The 18,965-nt window shown below is 43.4% G+C and overlaps 1 protein-coding gene across 1 annotated transcript in view; it reads left to right on the top strand.

Annotated features, from left to right (window-relative positions):
• rnf19a (ring finger protein 19A, RBR E3 ubiquitin protein ligase) overlaps positions 1-18,965 on the top strand; it is a 247,116-nt gene that overhangs the window by 25,601 nt on the left and 202,550 nt on the right. The window contains 3 exon segments of the mRNA XM_068032374.1: positions 641-751; positions 11,542-11,632; positions 15,929-16,016. Coding sequence (XP_067888475.1) covers positions 641-751; positions 11,542-11,632; positions 15,929-16,016 — 290 coding nt within the window.

Genomic DNA, 18,965 nt, shown 5'->3' with positions numbered 1-18,965 from the left:
TGGAAGTCATAGAAACTCCCTTCCTAACAACAATATGGGTGTACCTACACGCCAAGGACTGCAGCAGTTCTAGACGGCAGCTCATCACCACCTTCTCGAGGGCAATAAGAGATGGGCAATAAATGCTGGCCTAGCCAACGACATCCACATTCCATGAAAGAATAAAAAACCCCAATGTAATCCTATGTAAACTGATTTTTGAGAGTTAAAATTCCCCCTTGGAGTCAGATATTGATATTAATCAACCAAACAATAATTGAAGGTTTCATTGAGGTTAGTGGAATTCATTGTGTTGTTATCATGTGATGTCTGGGGATTGATGCTGTTTGGCATCTGGTTTAAGCTAATAGTAGACAACTAACTAACTAAAGAGAAAAGCTAGCAGTACAATATATTAAACCAGTTTATTTAGCCCCGCCAGGCTTCAAATGTGGAGGCTTGTAATTTACTTACTCCAATGGCTAATCTATTCTCTCTCTACTTCTCTAGGGCAGGTATAAAATGTTCCAGTGCACTTCCGCTGTTGCAATGCTGAAATATATTTTAGTCAGTTATGAGAAATTTGAAAACCATGTTCTGCACCCTCATGTAGGAAATACCACTGAGCTGTTCCTTTTTTTAAAAATTATTTTTGTTGCAGGAAACATTTAAGATTCGAGCACGAGCTATTCTTTTGGAGATTCTGCTTGCAGATGGGAAAAGGCTTTTGACTGACACCCACACATCTCACTCAGCAGAGAGGATGTTAGAGGTAAATCTTCCCCTTCATCTCCCCTCCCCCAAATCTCCCAAGGTCATGTGCATCGTATAATTTAAGAGGGCAGGTAATTGGTTGACCTAGTCATAAACCTCCACTTATTCTGCAGGAAAGAAACCCGCAACCTCCCTAGTCTGTACTGAGGAAGTGCTGCACTGTTGGATGAAAAGTTAAACAGAGGCCCTGTCTGCTCGCTCTAGTCAATGTAAAAGATCCCATAGAACGACTTCAAAGGAGGGCAGGGGAATTCTGGCCGGAGTCCTGGCCAATATTTATCCCTCAACCAGCATCACTAAAACAGATTATCTGGAAATTGCTGTTTGTGGGACATACAGAAACATAGAAAATTTACGGCACAGAAGGACACCATCTGGCCCATCATATCTGTGCTGGCTGAAAAAGAGTTATCTAGCCTCATCCCACTTTCTAGCTCTTGGTTCATTGCCCTGTAGGTATTGGCACTTAAGTGCATGTCCAAGTAGTCTTTAAATGCGAGGAGGGGTTCTTCCTCTACCACACTGTCAAGCAGTTAGTTCCAGACCCCACCATCCTATGTGTACAAAATATTCCCTTCAACTCCTGTCTAATCCTTCTACCAATTACAAGAAATCTGCCCCCTCGTTATTGATCTGTCTGCTAAGGGAAATAGGCCTGACCTATCCACTCTATCTAAGCCCTTTGTGATTTCATGTGCCTCAATTAAATCTTCCCTCAGCCATCTCTAGTCCAAGGAAAACAACCCCAGACGATCCAATTTTCCTTCACAGAAAATTATCTCCAATCCTGGCAATAGCTTTCTAAATCTCTTCTGTACCCTCACATACTGCCTGTAATGCAGTGATCAGAATTATCATCAAATGAGTGTTTTATACAGTTCTATCTTAAAGCTTTACAGCAAAGGCTATGGGACCGAACAACATCCCAGCTGTAGAGTTGTGCTGCAGAACTAGTTGGGCCCCTAGCCAAACTGTTCCAGTACAGCTACAACACTGTCATCTATCCAACAATGTGGAATTGCACAGTGTTCAGTACCATTTGTAGTTTCTCAGATACTGAAGCAGTTCATGCCCACATACAGCAGGACCTGGACAACATTCAGGCTTGGGCTGATAAGTGGCAGGTAACATTCGGGCCACACATGTGCCAGGCAACGACCATCTCTAATGGAATCACAGGATGACAGAATTGTTACCATGCAGAAGGAGGCCATTTGGCCCATTGTTCCCGCACTGGCTCTCTGAAAGAGAAATTCTCTCAGTTCCATTCTCCTGCCTTCTCCCCATAACCCTGCACATTCTTTTTTTTCATATAACAGTCTAATTCCCTTTTGAATGCTTCAATTGAACCTGCCTCCACCACTTTCTCAGGCAGCGCTTTCCAGACCTTAACCACTCGCTGCATGAAAAAGTATTTCCTCATGTTACTTTTGCTTCTCTTACCAAATACTTTAAATCTGTGCCCTCTCGTTCTTGATCCTTTCAGGAGTGGGAACACTTTCTCTCTATCTACCCTGTCCAGACCCCTTATGATTTTGAATACCTCTATCAAATCACCTCTCAGCCTTCTCTTCACGGAAAACAGTCCCAACTTCTCCAATCTATCTTCATAACTGAAATTCCTCATCCCTGGAACCATTCTCGTGAATCTTTTCTGTACTCTCTCCAATGCCCTCATGTCTTTCCTAAAGTGCGGCGCCCAGAATTGGGTGCAGTACTGCAGCTGAGGCTGAACTAATGTCTTATACGAGTTCAACATAACTCCCTTGCTCTTGTACTCTATGACCCTATTAATAAAGCCTAGAATACTGTATGCTTTATTAACTGCTCTCTCGACCCGTCCTGCCATCTTTAATGACTTATGCACATATACACCTAGGTCCCTCTGCTCCTGCACCCTCTTTAGAATTGTGCCCTTTATTCTATATTGTCTCTCCATGTTCTTCCTACCAAAATGAATAACCTCACATTTCTCTGCATTGGACTTATCTGCCACCTGTCTGCCCATTCCACCAACTTGTCTGTGTCCTTTTGAAGTTCTACATTATCCTCCTCACAGTTCACAATGCTTCCAATTTTCTTATCATCTGCAAACTTTGAAATTGTGTCCTGCACACCAAGGTCTAGGTCATTAATATATATCAGGAAAAGCAAGGGTCCCAACACTGATCCCTGGGGAACTCCACTACAAACCTTCCTCTAGCCCGAAAACATCCATTAACCACTACTCTTTGTTTCCTGTCACTCAGCCAATTTCGTATCCATGTTGCTACCATCCCTTTTATTCCATGAGCTACAGGTTTTCTCTCAAATCTGTTGTGTGGCACTGTATCAAATGCCTTTTGAAAGTCCGTATACACCACATCAACAGCATTGCCCTCATCAACCCTCTCTTAGCTCCTCAAAAAACTCCAGCAAGTTAGTTAAACATGATTTTCCCTTAAGAAATCCATGCTGGCTTTCCTTAATTAACCCGCATTTGTCCATGTGACTATTGATTTTATCCCGAATTATTTTTTCTACAAGTTTTCCCACCACCAAAGTTAAACTGGCTGGCCTGTAGTTGCTGGGCTTCTCTTTACAGCCTTTTTTGAACAAGGGTGTAATGTTTGCAATTCTCCAGTCCTCTGGCACCACCCCTGAGTTTAAGGAAGACTGAAAAATTATGGCCAGCACCGCTGCGATTTCCACCCTCACTTCCCTCGGTATTCTTTGATGCATTTCATCCAGCCCTGGTGCTCTATCCACTTTAAGTACAGACAGCCTATCTAATACGTCCTCTATATCAATTTTAAACCCGTCTAGTGTCTGACTTCCCTCCTCTTTCAACATTGCCTGGGTTGCATCTTCTTCCTTGGTAAAGACAGATGCAAAGTATTCATTTAATGCCTCAGCTATGCCCTCTGCCTCCATGTGTAAATCCCCTTTCTGGTCACCAATCGTCCCCACTTCTCCTTTTTCCACCCTTTTACTATTTATATGCCTATAGAAAACTGTGGGATTTCCTTTAATGCTAGCTGCCAGTCTCTTCTCATGCTCTCTCTTTGCTTCTTCACTTCCCCTGTGGACCTTCTATATTCAACCTGGTTCTCGATAGTATTTTCTACTTTGCATCTGTCATAAGCACACTTTTTCTTCTTTATCTTAATCTCTAACTCTTTTATAATCTAGGGAGCTCTGGATTTGTTTGCTCTACTTTTCCCCTTCGAGGGAACATACTTCGGCTCTGCCCAAACTATCTCTTCTTTGAAGGTAGCCCATTGTTCATCTACTGGTTTTTCTGCCAGCTTTTGACTCCAATTTATTCACCCCAACTCCATTCTTACCCCATTGAAGTTGGCCTTTCCCCAGTTAATTATTCTTACCCTGGGTTGCTCTTTGGCCTTTTCCATAGTCAGCCTAAACCTTATGATACAATGATCACTGTCCCCTAAATACACTCCTCCTGATACTTGAGAATCTAACCTCCCCTTGACATGCAATGGCATTACCATCACTGAATCCCCCCAGCATCAACATACTGGGGATTACCATCGACCAGAAACGGAACTGGACCAGCCATATAAATACAGCTGCTACAAGAGCAGGTTCGAGGCTAGGAATTCTGCACTTTCCTACATGGCATTTAGGAAGAACAGGAAGCTAGGAAAAGAAGGAGGTGTGCCTCTGTTAATGATGGTATTAGCACATTAGAGAGAGATGACCCAAGTTCAGGAAACCAGGATGTCGAAGCGGTTTGGGTAGAGATGAGAAATGATAAAGACAAGAAGTCACTTGTGGAAGTGGTGTACAGGGCTGCTAACAGTAACCAGATGGTAGGACAGAGTATAAGGGAAGAAATAATGGGAGCTTTTAAGAAAGGTATGGAGATAATCATGGGGGATTTTGACCTATATATAGACTGGAAAAATCAGATGGGCGAAGGTAGCCTAGATGAGGAGTTCATAGAATGCTTTCTGGATAGTTTCTTAGAACAGTACATTCTGTAGCCAACCAGAGAGCAGGCTATACTAAACCTGGTATTGTGCAACGAGATAGGATTAATTGATGAGCTGTAAGTGAGGTGCCCCTAGGAAGCAGTGATCATAATATGATTGAATTTTACATTCAGTTTGAGGGAGAGAAGAATGGGTCCAAGACTAGTATTTTAAACTTAAATAAGGGCAATTATGATGGCATGAAAGCAGAGCTCACAAAAGTGAACTGGCAAATTAGATTAAGGGATAGGTCAATAGAGATGCAGTGGCAGACATTTAAGGGGATATTTCAGAATACACATATTCCAATGAGAAAGAAAAATTCCAAGGGCAGGACCCACTATCCATGGTTAACTAAAAAAGTTAAAGGTAGTATCAAACTTAATGAAAAAGCATATAATTGCATAAAGATGGGTGGCAGGTCAGATAATTGGACAGAATATAAAGAACAGCAAAGAATGACGAAAAGAATGATGAGGGAAAATTAGAGTACGAAAGAAAGCTAGCTAGAAATATAAAAACAAAGTAAGAGTTTCTACAGATATTTAAAAAGGAAGAGTTAATAAAGTGAGTGTTGGTCCCATAGAAAGTGAGTCTGGGAAATTAATAATGGAAAATAAGGAGATGGCAGATGAATTGAACAGGTGTTTTGCATCAGTCTTCACTGTAGGTGATACAAGTAACATCCCAGAAATAGCTGTAAATCAGGAACTGGAAGGAAGGGAGGAACTCGAGCAAATTACAATCACCAGGAAAGTGGTACTGAGCAAATTGTTGGAGCTGTGGGCTGATCAGGGCTGGGTCCTGATGGACTTCATCCTAGGGTCCTAAAAGAAGTGGCTAGTGAGATAGTTGATGCGTTGGTTTTAATTTTCCAAAATTCCCTAGATTCGGGGAAGGTTCCATTAGATTGGAAAATAGCCAACGTGACTCCTTTATTCAAAAAGGAAGGGAGACAGAAAGCAGGAAACTACAGACCAGTATGCATCTGTCTTAGGGAAAATGTTGGAAGCTGTTGTTAAAGACGTTAAAGCAGGACATTTAGAAAAATTCAAGGTAATCAGGCAGAATCAACATGGTTTTGTGAAAGTGAAATCATGTTTAACCAATTTATTGGAGTTCTTTGAAGAAGTAACATGTGCTGTGGATAAAGGGGAACCGGTGGATGTATTGTACTTAGATTTCCAGAAGGCATTTGATATGGTGCCACATCAAAGGTTATTGCAGAAAATAAAAGCTCATGGTGTAGGGGGTAGCATATTGGTGTGGATGGAAGATTGGCTAGAAAAGAGGAAACAGAGAGTGGGCATAAATGGGTCATTTTTTGGTTGACAAGATATAACGAGTGGTGTGCCACAGGGATCAATGCTGGGGCCTCAACCTTTTACAATTTATATAAATGACTTGGATGAAGGGACTGAAGGTATGGTTGCTAAATTTGCTGATGACACAAAGATAGGTAGGAAAGTAAGTTGTGAAGAGGCCATAAGGAGGCTACAAAGGGATATAGATAGGTTACATGAGTGGGCAAAGATCTGGCAAATGCAGTATAATGTGAGAAAATATGAATTGTCCATTTTGGCAGGAAGAATAAGAAAGAAGCATATTATCTAAATGGTGAGAGATTGCAGAGCTCTGAGATGCAGAGGGATCTGGATGCCCTAGTGCACAAATCGCAAAAGGTTAGTATGCAGGTTCAGAAAGTAATTAGGAAAGCTAATAGAAAGTTATCATTTATTGCAAGTGGAATTGAATACAAAAGTAGGGATGTTATGCTTCAGTTATACAGGGCATTGGTGAGACCACATCTGGAGTACTATGTACAGTATTGGTCTCCTTATTTAAGGAAGGATGTAAATGCATTGGAAGCAATTCAGAGAAGGTTTACTAGACTAATACCTGGATTGGGCAGGTTGCCTTACGAGGGAAGGTTGGACAGGCTAGGCTTGTATCCACTGGAGTTTAGAAGAGTAAGAGGCGACTTGATTGAAACAAATAAGATCCTGAGGGGTCTTGACAGGGTGGATGTGGAAAGAATGTTTCCCCATATGAAAGAATCTAGAAGTAGCGGTCACTGTTTAAAAATAAGGGGTTGCCCATTTAAGACCGAGATGAGGAGAAATTTTTTCTTTGAGGGTCGTGAGTCTTTTGAACTCTTCCTCAAAAGGCAGTGGAAGCAGAGTCTTCACATTTTTTAAGGCAGAGGGAGATAGATTCTTGATATCCAAGGGGCTGAAACGTTATTGGGGATAGGCAGGAATGTGAAGTCGAGTTTACAGTTAGATCAGTCATGACCTTATTCAATGGCGGAGCAGGCTCGAGTGGCTTACTCCTGCTCCTAATTCATATGGTCGTATGAGTAATTCACGTCCTGACTCCCCAAAGCCTGTTCCACCATCTACAAGGCACAGGAGTGTGATGGAATACTCTCCACTTGCCTGGATGAGTTCAGCTCCAACACACTCAGGAAGCTCGACACCATTCAGGACAAAGCAGTCCACTCAATTGGCACCCCATCCACCACCTTCAACATTCACTCCCTCCACCATTGGCACACAGTGGCAGCAGTGTGTACCATCTACAAGATACACCGCAGCAACTTGCCAAGGCTCCTTCAACAGCACCTTCCAAACCCCTGACCTCTACCACCTAGAAGGACAAGGGCAGCAGATGCACAGGGACGCCACCATCTGCAAGTTTCTCTCCAAATCATACACCATCCTGACTTGGAACTATATCGCTGTTCCTTCACCGTCACTTGGTCAAAATATCGGCACTCCCTCCCTAACAGCACTGTTGGTGAACTTGCAACACATGAACTGCAGTGGTTCAAGATGGCATCTCACAAGCATGTTCTCGAGGGCAATTAGGGATTGACAATAAACCTGGCCTTGCCAGTGATGCTCACATCCCATGAACAAATTAAAATAAAAAAAACTTCCCTGCTCATATAATCTATGCCTCAGCCAATAGAGAAAAGTATCCCATATGCCTTCTTAAGCACCTTATCTACCTGTCCTGCTACCTTCAGGGATTGTGGACATGCACTCCAAGGTCTGTCTGTTCCTCAGCACTTCTCAGTATCCTATCATTTATTGTGTATTCGCTTTCCTTGTTTGCCCTCCCCAAATGCATTACCTCATACTTCTCTGGATTGAATTTCATTTGTCACTTTTCTGTCCACCTGACCAGTCCATTGACATCTTCCTGCAGTCTTTCCAGCTATTGATCACACAGACAATTTTCATATAATGTCCCCTACCTTTTAAGTCTAAATCATTGAGAGATACCCTACTGAAAACGGCCTTCCCGTCACAAAACACCTGTCAACCTTTGCTTCCTGCCACTGAGCCAATTTTGGCTCCAATTTGCCCTCTGATCCCATGGGCTCTTACTTTTCTGACCAGCCCGCCATGTGTAACTTGTATGCCGATAATACTTTTTGTGGTCTAGTCAGATCTGGCGGTGGATGGTTAAACCAGTTACTGCCAAAGATGTTCAAATATGTGTCATTTGGACTTAAAGAAGCAGAGATAAGGGTATACTGGGGAATGACTAAGGTGAGAGAGAGTAAAGGTCATCAGAGGTGATGGAGAGGATGTGATGTACCAAATTGATATCTGCAGAAATGTTGCAGTGAATTGTGGGCCAAAGTTGAGAGATTGACAGTGCAGTGGTAGATGAGTTGAGGGAGAGTTTTTCCTAGGGGCAGACAGAGAAAAAAGTAGGTTTGGGAGGGGGAAGGGGCATATGGGTAGAGAGCAAAATAAGGAACTAATCGAGATCGCCTTATCAGTGATAGTTACAATGGGAGCAGCGAGACCATGTGAGATGGCAAGATCGAGGGGGTGGCCGTGAATATGATTTCTCTACTATTGTTTTAAATAGCCATTCCATTTTGATTTGAGGGTTCTGAGATGCTCTTTAATAGGTTGTATCGATGCTTGTTTACACAGTTATTTCTACTATTCTTTATGACTGCTTACATTTTACTGAATAAACTGAATGCGACTATTTATTGTTCCAATAAAATGAATGGTCTAAAACAAATATGCAGTCTCTAAACTTCATTACAAAATGTCCCCTCAATGCAATTATTTAATTAAGACATTCTTTAAAAAGGCAGGCATGTGTTTAGCTCCCTTTTGAGGAACAAAAAGTGGGTAAAGGTGCTGTCAGATGATGTAGAGCTGTGCCATACAGATCAGCTGTAGCTGACCTCAGCAGTTGGGTTGCTTCAGTTGACCTAAGCATCTCTGGCTAGGCATGGTCACCAATGCTCAGGGAACATTCGTAGAGCAGGACTCTGGAACTGTCTGGATTATGCATTTTGTGGAAGAGGAGAGGGGACGGCATTTTGTCCCTGTAAAAATAATTTACTGCAGAATATAGTTCCTGGTTTCCTCATAAAATGTTGAATATTTGTTTAATAGATATGAGTTTTCCAGGTGTGCTGCCTGTTTAGTATTTAATGTAATGAATTATTTTATTTTGAAGTTGTGGATGTACAGGCACCCTGGGCACTGTGTGACCTCTGTCAAATACCTTTCTATTTTGGCTGGAAAGCTCCAAGCCTGATCTTTGTTTCCTTCTTTGCCTTCATGAGGAAGCAAGTTGCAATTGTCCAGTTTACTAAACCAATAAAACAGAGCAATTAGCAACCCCACCCCCCCACCCCCACCACCACTCCCCTCTCCAAAGCAATGCCTATTGCATTAGGGAGGGAATGTTAGCCTGGCTTCTAATTTGATACCCTTTCACTCTGCTAGAAAGTGCCTGTTATTCATATGTGATCCTTGATAATTGTTGACTGGGTATCATGGGAAGCATCACAGAGGAACCCAATTCTATCATTTACTGATGTCTATACACCCACTTACAACAGGGTCATTGGATAGCCATCTGGACTGGGAACCCTGGGTCACTGCCAACATATCCTTTTTTTTTTGTAATGCATGGGCAATTTGTTTAAGTGCGTGGGCCCTTTCAATTTTTTTGTGTGGCCGCACATGGTTGGTAACTCAAAGGCCTGACTTGGGCGCAGCCTGCATGAAAAGTTCAGGTTGCTGTGCGGCCGGGCAGCTTGGAGGGAACATTGGTTACTGCAACTAATTGTAACACCCCTATTGCCCAGCCCAGCTGCCTCCTGATTTATATATGAGTCAGCAGCTCACTAGATAAACTCACTGAACCATTTAAAAGTGTCAGTTTGTTCAAAACCCAATTTTGTCAAGCTTGTTCTTGGAGGAGTTAAATTATATCGTCTTAGCTGCTTTTGATGTCTGTTGTCTAAATTTGCTTTTTAAGGTGGGCAGTTTTTACTAATCTCGAATCTTACTTGAGACCAGTTTGTGCACTCCAGGGCTCCAGTCTTGCAATCACAATTTAAGTAAAGTAACTGACTCATATATAAATTATCCATGCTTTTTGTCATTTGAAAGAACTGAGTTATGTCCCTAAACAACATTCTTTTCTCTAACAAGAACAAGTTTATCTTTGGCAGCCTTTGTTAACTTGAAATGCTAAATTATCATTAATTCTTTTCTGAAAGCCGGTTGCATATGAATGTTGAGTGCAAACTATGCAATAACCTTTTTTTTTAAAAAAAAGGAAGCTTTTTAATGGGCTTCTGAAGTGGAAGTGGCAGACACAGCTTTCATCTCTATTTTCCTGCCAAAATAAATAACCTCAAACCGGGGACTAAGGTCATGGTGTACCAGACCTGAGTTCCTATATGCTTTGGAGACTTGGACAATCTACAGCAGGCACCTCAAGGCACTGGAGAAATACCACCAACGCCATCTCCGCAAAATCCTTCACATCGTTGGAAGGATAGGCGGTCTAATGTCATGATCCTCTCCCAAGCCAACATTCCCAACTTTGAGGTGGTAATCACCCAAAAGCAGCTTTGCTGGAAAGGCCACGTTACTCGCATGCCTGATACCTGATGCCTAATGCAACTGCTCTACTCTGAACTTTGCCACGGCAAAAGACTCCCAGGAGGACAGAGAAAACGCTTGAGAGACCTTCTCTAGAAATCGAACATACCCACGGACTCATGAGAGTCCCTGTCCCTCGACCACTCAAAGTAGAGAAGGTGCATTCGGGAAGGTACAGAGCACCTCGTGAGATTTCGACAAGAGCATGCAGAGGCCACGTTCAGGCAGCGGAAGGAGCGCACAGGCCCCACGTAACTCACCTACTCAACTCTTCAAACACCTCCTGCCCACATGTGTTCGAGTCTACGGTTAGCGCATCGAACTCGTTAGCCATGTTAGAACTCTCTGAACCAGAGTCAAAGCAAGTCATCCTTAGTGCTGAGGAACTGCCTAAGAAGAAGAACACTATAAATAACAGTGCCAAAACAAAAGGATGAATTTTTAGCTTTTCTTAAAATATCATTTAATGCTGTTTTACGCACCCTTTCTGCATAATCACATTGTTGGGCTTGGTTGTGGTTCTTCCAAATTTGGATAGCCTGATGCCACTTTATTCAGGCTCGCTGGGAGAATGGTCCTTTGGGCAAGGTAGCAAAGGTTTGTTGGTAATCGGGGAACAATCAGAAATGACACCTTCAGAAGGGGGATGGTGGTGAGGGAAGAGACACAATGAGAAAAATGGGCTTTCGGAAGAAAAAAATTGCTAGCTTTCATCACTGCTGGTCTGACGGAATTGCTTCACATCCAGTGAAGGTTTTCTGTGTATGCTGTTGGTTAATAGTCTTAAATTTGTAAATTCCTGATAACTCTATGACATTCATTTCTGCACCAGATGCTGCACAATAACTTATTGGTTAATTGATTTTTTAAAGATTGTTACCCAGAAGATTGAATTGTCAAGGCAGTTTTTGGAACACTTCGCCCTATATCTCGTTTGTGAACTTCCTAATGGAGAATACTCTGGTAAGTTCCAAACTAGTTTAGATCTGTAGGGTATTCAAGATATCCTTGAGAGACATAAACTTCATGAGTGTACCTTGCCTAATGTAGTTTGAGATATATTGACATGGCAGGGTCCTAAGTAAATGCATCTTTCACTGTTGATCCATGGCTTACTGTGAGGCTGCAGCTTTATTCAATACATTACATAAGCAAATAGTCATTATAGAACTGAAAATATCTGAACATAGAGATCTAGGCCAGAATTTTATGTTGGGTGGCGGCCCCGCCTACCAGCCAAAACATCGGTGGTGACCTGGGAGCCAGGCTGGGAATTTACACTCCCCAGGCCCTTAATTGACCTTGGGCAGGGCTTTCACTTCCTTGAAGCAGGAAGTCCCGCCTAATGGAGCTGCCGGCCAATCAACAGGCCGGCCTGCTGTTAGTCCCAGCAGCGCCACCGGGAGCAGTGGCCGCTGCTGGGACTACACCCAGCTTCAGGAGGAAGATGAAGGACGGCCCCAGGAAGAAGGTAAGTGTGGCCGGGGAGGCCCCAAAAAGTCAGTCGGGTCCCGGCGAGGCAATGGGAGTCAGTTGGAGGGTGGGGGGTGGGTGTTGTGCGTTGGGGGTGGTTGGGGCTCTAGGGGCGACCCTCCATGGATGCTTGATTAGGAGGGAAGCCCCCCCTCCCCCCAGCTTGCAAGAAGGCCGCCAGGTTTTACCTGGTGGTGTTCTTGGGGCTTTACCGCCCCCTACCGCAGGTAAAATACCAGCAGCAGCAGGAGGAGGCCCTTAAGTGGCAGTTAAGTGGCCACTTAAGGACTTTGTTTGGCCTGGGGCGGGCCATTTCCCACCACCACCACCCCGTGTAAAATTGCAGCAGAGGTGGGAAGGAGTCAGGAATGGCATCCCTCACCTCCCAATAAATTTTTCAGTGCCCCCCTCGTCCCCAGTCCCCCCCCTCCCTCCCCCACCACCAGCCCACTCATTGGAGAGCTGTAAAATTCTGGTCCTGGAATTGTAAAGTAAGTGCACACTTTGTAGTGTGTAGTCCAGATATGTGACACTCTGTCTCTCTGTCTCTCTCTCTGTCTCTCTCTCTGTCTCTCTCTCTGTCTCTCTCTCTGTCTCTCTCTCTGTCTCTCTCTCTGTCTCTCTCTCTGTCTCTGTCTCTGTCTCTGTCTCTCTCTGTCTCTCTCTCTGTCTCTGTCTCTCTCTGTCTCCGTCTCTGTCTCCCTCAATTATGTTTGACTCTTCAAGTGAAACTAATGTGAAGGAAGTTTCTTAACTTATTGACTTGTTGCTTATATATGCAGTAAATGTACAATACCAGCCTTGTATATGTTTTTCTTGTTCTTTTGTCTATTAATTTGAGTTTTTAGAGACAGAAGATGAAAGAATAAAATTGAAATTCTTCAGTTTTTCACAATACTATAGCTACAGCAATATGTTTCATATCCCAATCTTGGTGGTTTGTGTTTACCGGAAAACGACCAAGTGTGCGTATTCACTTTACTTCAGTTTTTATAACAAAAATATAAGAATTGACCTCTTAACATCTGCACCACTTTGATGGAGAAAGTCTAGCATAACTCTGTCTATTGTGGATTACATAACTTCTTTGAATGCAGAACTTTGAAAACTTCTCTTCGTGGGCAGCTCACTGCAAAAAGTGTTTTTTTGCTCTTCCCGAACCCCCCACCCCCCTCCATCTTTCTCATATCTTGCTTTTAATTTAGATGACTAATCCAGAGGCTCAGACTAATGCTCAGGAGATATGTTCAAATTCATCGCAGTTAGAAAATTTAAATTCAATTAAATTAAATAAATCAGGACCACCCATCTGGTTCACTAATACCCTTTAGGGAAGGAAATCTGCTGCCCTTATCCAGTTTGGTCCACATGTGACTCCAGACCCACAGCAATGTGGTTGACTCTCTGAAATGGTCTAGCAGACCATCTGTGGTATCAGACCGCTATGGAAAATGTCCAATAAGAATAAAACTGGACGGACCACATGGCATTGGCCTAGGCACTGGACACAACAAAGGCACACCCAGCTTGTCGACCCTGCAAAGTCCATCTTACTAACATCTGGGCAGTTGTGCCAAAATTGGCAGAGCTGTTGAGCACTTTAGAATGTCCTGAAAAAGTTCATGAAAAAGCCTTTCTTTCCAAAGGACAGTGCTAGCTACCCATATAAACACAGATCTATCATTGATGAAAACATTTTATTGATGTATGGCAGGATACATAACATTAATAAATAAATACAGAATTCTCATGCTATTCTTCCAATGTCCAGTATTCCCAACTATACATGGACAGAAACCCTGCAAATCCAGGTTGTAAACTTCTGTCCTAGTGCTTCCGCTCCAGATATTCTCAAAGCTCATTTCGACTCTTGTACTATAGTCACAACAAGTAAACATAGACAAGGTATGTCTTTTAAAATGAAGGCAATAACTACTGTGACTAGGCAAACCCGACCTTCAACTTTTACTTGCATGAGGTCAGGTTAACCATAGGTATCGGTCTTTTCGGGCTTAGTGTGTAAGCTTAATTCATGTTAGAAATGGCTATAAAATCTCATTCCTAGCAATATACAGATATTGACAGCAATGTGCTCTATTGTCTTAACTTGGTTGAGTAACTATAATTTATTTGTAAGTGATCATCTGTAACAAGAGAATGTAATTAACTAGTGTTGAGCTGTCAGTCTGTAAACAGATAATGTAAGTAACCCAGTGTTGAGTTGCAGATCTCTGGCACTGAGTACTAAAATACTGGGGGGAATTTTATGCTCTTTCCCCACTGCAGGAATTGGAGGCGGGGACAGCATAAAGTCAGGTGGGAGGTGGCGGGGTTTGCGGGGGGGGTGGTGGCGGCGGAAACAATTCCTGCCGCCATCCGGCCTCTGCCAAAATTTAGTCCGGAGCGGGAAAGCCTTCCTGTGAACAGTCTTCCTGTCTCGCCGCCAATTGAATCCCTTAACTGAGCAATTAATCCCCAATTAAGGACCTCACCCCGCCGTACGGCAGGTGGCCCTGTCACCATGTGGGAAGCATGGCACAAGAAACCATGCAGGCTGCTTCCCGTCTCTGGCACTTAAAAGGCACATTGTGTCTGAACAAGAGTTCTGGCATCAGGAAGGTGGGGGTGGTGAGGTACCTGCTGAGCACCACCTTCTGTCCTTGCTAGCGACCCCCCCACTTGCCGCAAGAGCCTTCCCTCCTGATCTACCTGTGGCCTGGATCCAGCGCCGCTCCTGGGCCTCCAGTAGGTGCTTCTCCAGCAGCAGTCACTGCCTCTGCGGTGGCACTGCTCAGTGGAAGAGCTAAGAGCTGCAGGCATCTGATTGGCCGGTGGCTCTTCAAGGGCGGGACATCTGGCGACAGGGTCCTTGATCCCGTGGAAGGCCCCCCTGCTGTCCAGTTAAGTGCCTAATTGGCACTAGATTTGGCGGGTATTCTGGAGAAGAGGTGACGCAGGGTCCTCGACGTCACTTCTGGGTGTTGAGATCCCCGCTGTCAGCATAAAATCCCGGCCACGATCTTTGTAAGATGGAGTGACCCAAGTGTGCAGTACCTGTGTACTCGTTCACTTTCATGTAAAATGAGACGCCCTCTCTGCGGGCTTGTGGGTGGGGGGATCCATCCTTTGTGGGCAATTTGTGGCCCACGGAGGATCCTCACCAGGAACAACGTTGCCCCTGGACCCCCACCCTCTGGACTGCACGACTACCCCCAAGACCTGCTCGCCAGGGCCTTCCGGACTGGCCCCAGTCACCCCACCTCACCTCCCTCTGTTCCGGGGTTCCAGTGCTGGGCCTGGGTCCGAGGCCTCTGCAGTACCGGCCGTGGCCACTGCTCCCTCTTTAAAGGGAAAGGGATCCCACCTCCTGAAACTTTGATGCAAAAAGGCCAGAGGATCGCTCGGGCAGTGGGGTTGGGGGGTGGGTGATGGGGGAACGAAAAGGCAGAGGCGGGGTTCATTGCACATTTTCGGCCCGGCTCTGGGAGCCCCAACTCCAGCACAAAATCCAGCCAAGTGTGTGTGTGTTCGACTTCATATTGAATCACAGAATCTTACAGCACAGAAGGAGGTCATTGAGCCCATCGTGCCAGTCCTCGGTTTTTGAAAAAGTTATCCAATTAGTTCCACTTCTTCCCGCCTCCCCTCCCACCCACCTTTCCCTGTAGTCCTGCAGTAGATTTCCATGAAAACAAATTGAGCATGATAAAGTGTATACTTGAGGATGAAAGAGATTTTCAGGAGTATTTATGATGATGTCATGCTGTCTATTATTTCTTGGGCCAGTGCTGAAAAAGCTGAATGCCTTTGAACTGCCATATGTGAGTCTGTGGAGTCTACAGGATGAGAACTGCAGAATAATGATCAGGAAAAGGTGAGTGAAGCATATTTTCCTTGGCAGCAATATTTAAAAGCAGTTGTTTCTTTCCAGTATTCCCTGTTTCCATGTCTCCCAGCCATATTGATGATCTTCAGTGAGAAGGCAATAAAGGTGCTTGTTTTTCTGAAATTGATGGACGCCAGCTGTATGTATCCATTGGTTACTACAGAATTGTGCGAATAGCAAGTTCACAGTAATAACTAGGAGGCAACATAGAATGGATTGTGTAATCCTCGCTGAGTCTATGTAGAGCCAAACTTTTATTTTGTTTTTCTCCTGTGCTGTTTCCTCCCAGGAATGACTTTTAAACAGCAATAAAAGAGAAACATCAGTGCCATTGTAGTTTAACATATAGAGTCTCACAGCTAGGGCTCTCTGTGCTATTATTAAAGACTTTATGTTGTGTGTGATTTTGGTTTCTTTCGTTTGTTCCTTTCGAATATCTATCAAGCCCTTGTTTGGTGTACTGATTTGGAGGAGCTTCTGAGCTTAGCAGTGTAAGGGAGGGGAAAAATTATAATTGAATGTAACAAGGATGCCGCTGTCAATTGTTTTCAATGTTCTTAAAAAAAAAAACTTACAAATTTTATTGAATGTTTATTTAATTCAAAGCAGTTTAAAAAAAAAAGTCTGATGTGAAATTTCCTGCTTCAAAAATGTTCTGTGAATTCTGTCACCTCTAGATGGCATTGGTATGTCATTAATGGTTAAATAGTTATGTCAAATTGAATATGATTTACTGACTAAATTAAGTACAAGACCTTTATCTATATTATATGTGCATTAAAGTCATTTATTAATTAAATGAGGTTAAAAGCATGCATATTCAAAGAATTAAAGAAAGACTTGGATTTGTAGAGCACATTTCACTACTTGAGGATGTCACGAGGTGCTTTACAGCCAATGAAGTACCTCTTTTTGAAGTGTAGTCACTGGTGTAAAACACAGCAGCCAATTTACACAGAGCAAGGTCCCACAACAGCAATGCGATGCTGGCTAGATTATATTTTTACGTGGTGATTGCAGGTTAAATATTGGGCAGCTCTAGGATATTGAGAGAAATGCCCCTGCTCTTTGAAATATTGCCACCAGATCTTGTATGTCCACCTTTCAGATGACATCTCCAATAGTGCAGCACTCTCAGTATTGCATTGGAGTGTCAGCCTAGTTTTTTTAAATTGCTTTCATGTCTCTGGTGGGATTTGAAACCATAACCTTCTGACTCTGAGGTGAGAGTGCTATCACTGAACCACAGCTAACATAGTATATTTTGGGTGGTATTGAACAGACCTGATGTAAACTAAAGCTTGCTCCATTCTTCAACCTCAAGAGCACCTATTCTACATCAGTGTGACTTCTTGCTCCCCCACCCATTTTTCACACAGAGCTTTTCTTGTGCTTTTTGAGCGAAGAAAATGAGGAGGCGAAGAATGGATCTTTGGGGGGCCCTGGAAGCGATGATGTAGGGTGGAGAAAGCGGGCATTTCTTGAGATGCTTTGGCTGTGATTGGATAGGCAAGAGTGGAACCAAGTGAGTGTAGGCTGGAGGAGTGGATGTCGATCATAATCGACAGAAAGATGTTTATCGCATCAGTCACCAATAGATTGAAACCCAATTCACCTTTGTATTGATATACTATACTGTGTTTTACTCCCTCTGAAGCAAATTAGGATTTATACTTCATAATATGATAGGTGAAATGTATTGAGGAGAAGATAACTTTTATACATGATTTCAGTAACGTTTTATGTCAGTATATCAGAAGGAACTGAGAGTAGACGGGGGAAAATGTGTAGTGGGAGAAAAATAGTTAATGGCCTAGAAATTGGACTGCTCGGCACCCTTTCTTTTGGACACTAAATGGTACCAAGTTTCCAATATGGAAGCGCATGTTTAGTCCAAACTGGAAGTGCACCATCCACAATATTGGTAAAGGCTAAAGACTGTCAAGAAAATCCCGAAAAGGATATTCACCCCTTTGCCTGTGCACATGAAGTGCCTAACATCTGTTTAAGGCCAGCTCTGCTAGAGTTATTTGCCCTGAGACAGCCGGTGGCTGCTACACTCAGGAAAGCCAGGTCTACGTGCGGCCCAACAGGTGGCTGCAGGCTACAATCAACTTGGTAAGTGTTTAAAATATACTCACTTGACTGTGGAGCCAGGAGGAGCAAGAGTGCTTCTCCAGACCCTATACCCTATGTTCAAACCTCTTCCCAAATCTCCACCCCATAGCCCAATTACTACTGCTACCACCCCACTGGGATCTCCGCCAGCACCTTTTCAAAAAGCCATGTTACTTCATTATATGGAGCTGTAGGTACAGAAGTGACAACAGTTCAGTCCCTTCTGTATTGGCAACATTTACTGCTTCCATAGGTGGCAGTCTTATAAAGTAGTCTTGACTGTTCAGAAGCTGCAGTTTCAATGTAGTAGACATGACTCCTGGGGTGGTGCAAACCCCAGTCTGAGAGTGGCTAGTACCTGTATTAAAAGAAGGCAGCTTATATAAGGCAACAAATAGTGGCAAGAGTGAGGACTGGAAGGATTATAGAAAGTAACAAAGGAAAGCCAATAAAGAAATAAGGAAGGCAAACAGAGGGTATTCTATTTTTGGTCCTTATCTCAAGACATTTTTTTCATGTTTATCATTGTGGTCTCTTTCTATATTCATAATGCTGTGAATTAACATACTAACATACAAATTAGGAGCAAGAGTAGGCCATTCGGCCCCTTTGTGCCTGCTCCACCATTTAATAAGATCATGGCTGATCTGATTGTGGTCTCAACTCCACTTTCCCGCCTGCCCCCGATACTCTTTGACTCCCTTGTTAGTCAAGAATTTATCTACCTCTGCCTTAAAAATATTGAATGTCCCTGCCTCCACCACCTTCTGGGGAAAAGAGTTCCAAAGACTCTCAACTCTCCGAGAAAAAATTTCTCTT

Source organism: Heterodontus francisci, chromosome 5 (assembly GCF_036365525.1).
Source record: "Heterodontus francisci isolate sHetFra1 chromosome 5, sHetFra1.hap1, whole genome shotgun sequence".
Taxonomy (NCBI): Eukaryota; Metazoa; Chordata; class Chondrichthyes; order Heterodontiformes; family Heterodontidae; genus Heterodontus; species Heterodontus francisci.
This window is presented reverse-complemented; position numbering and strand designations above follow the sequence as displayed.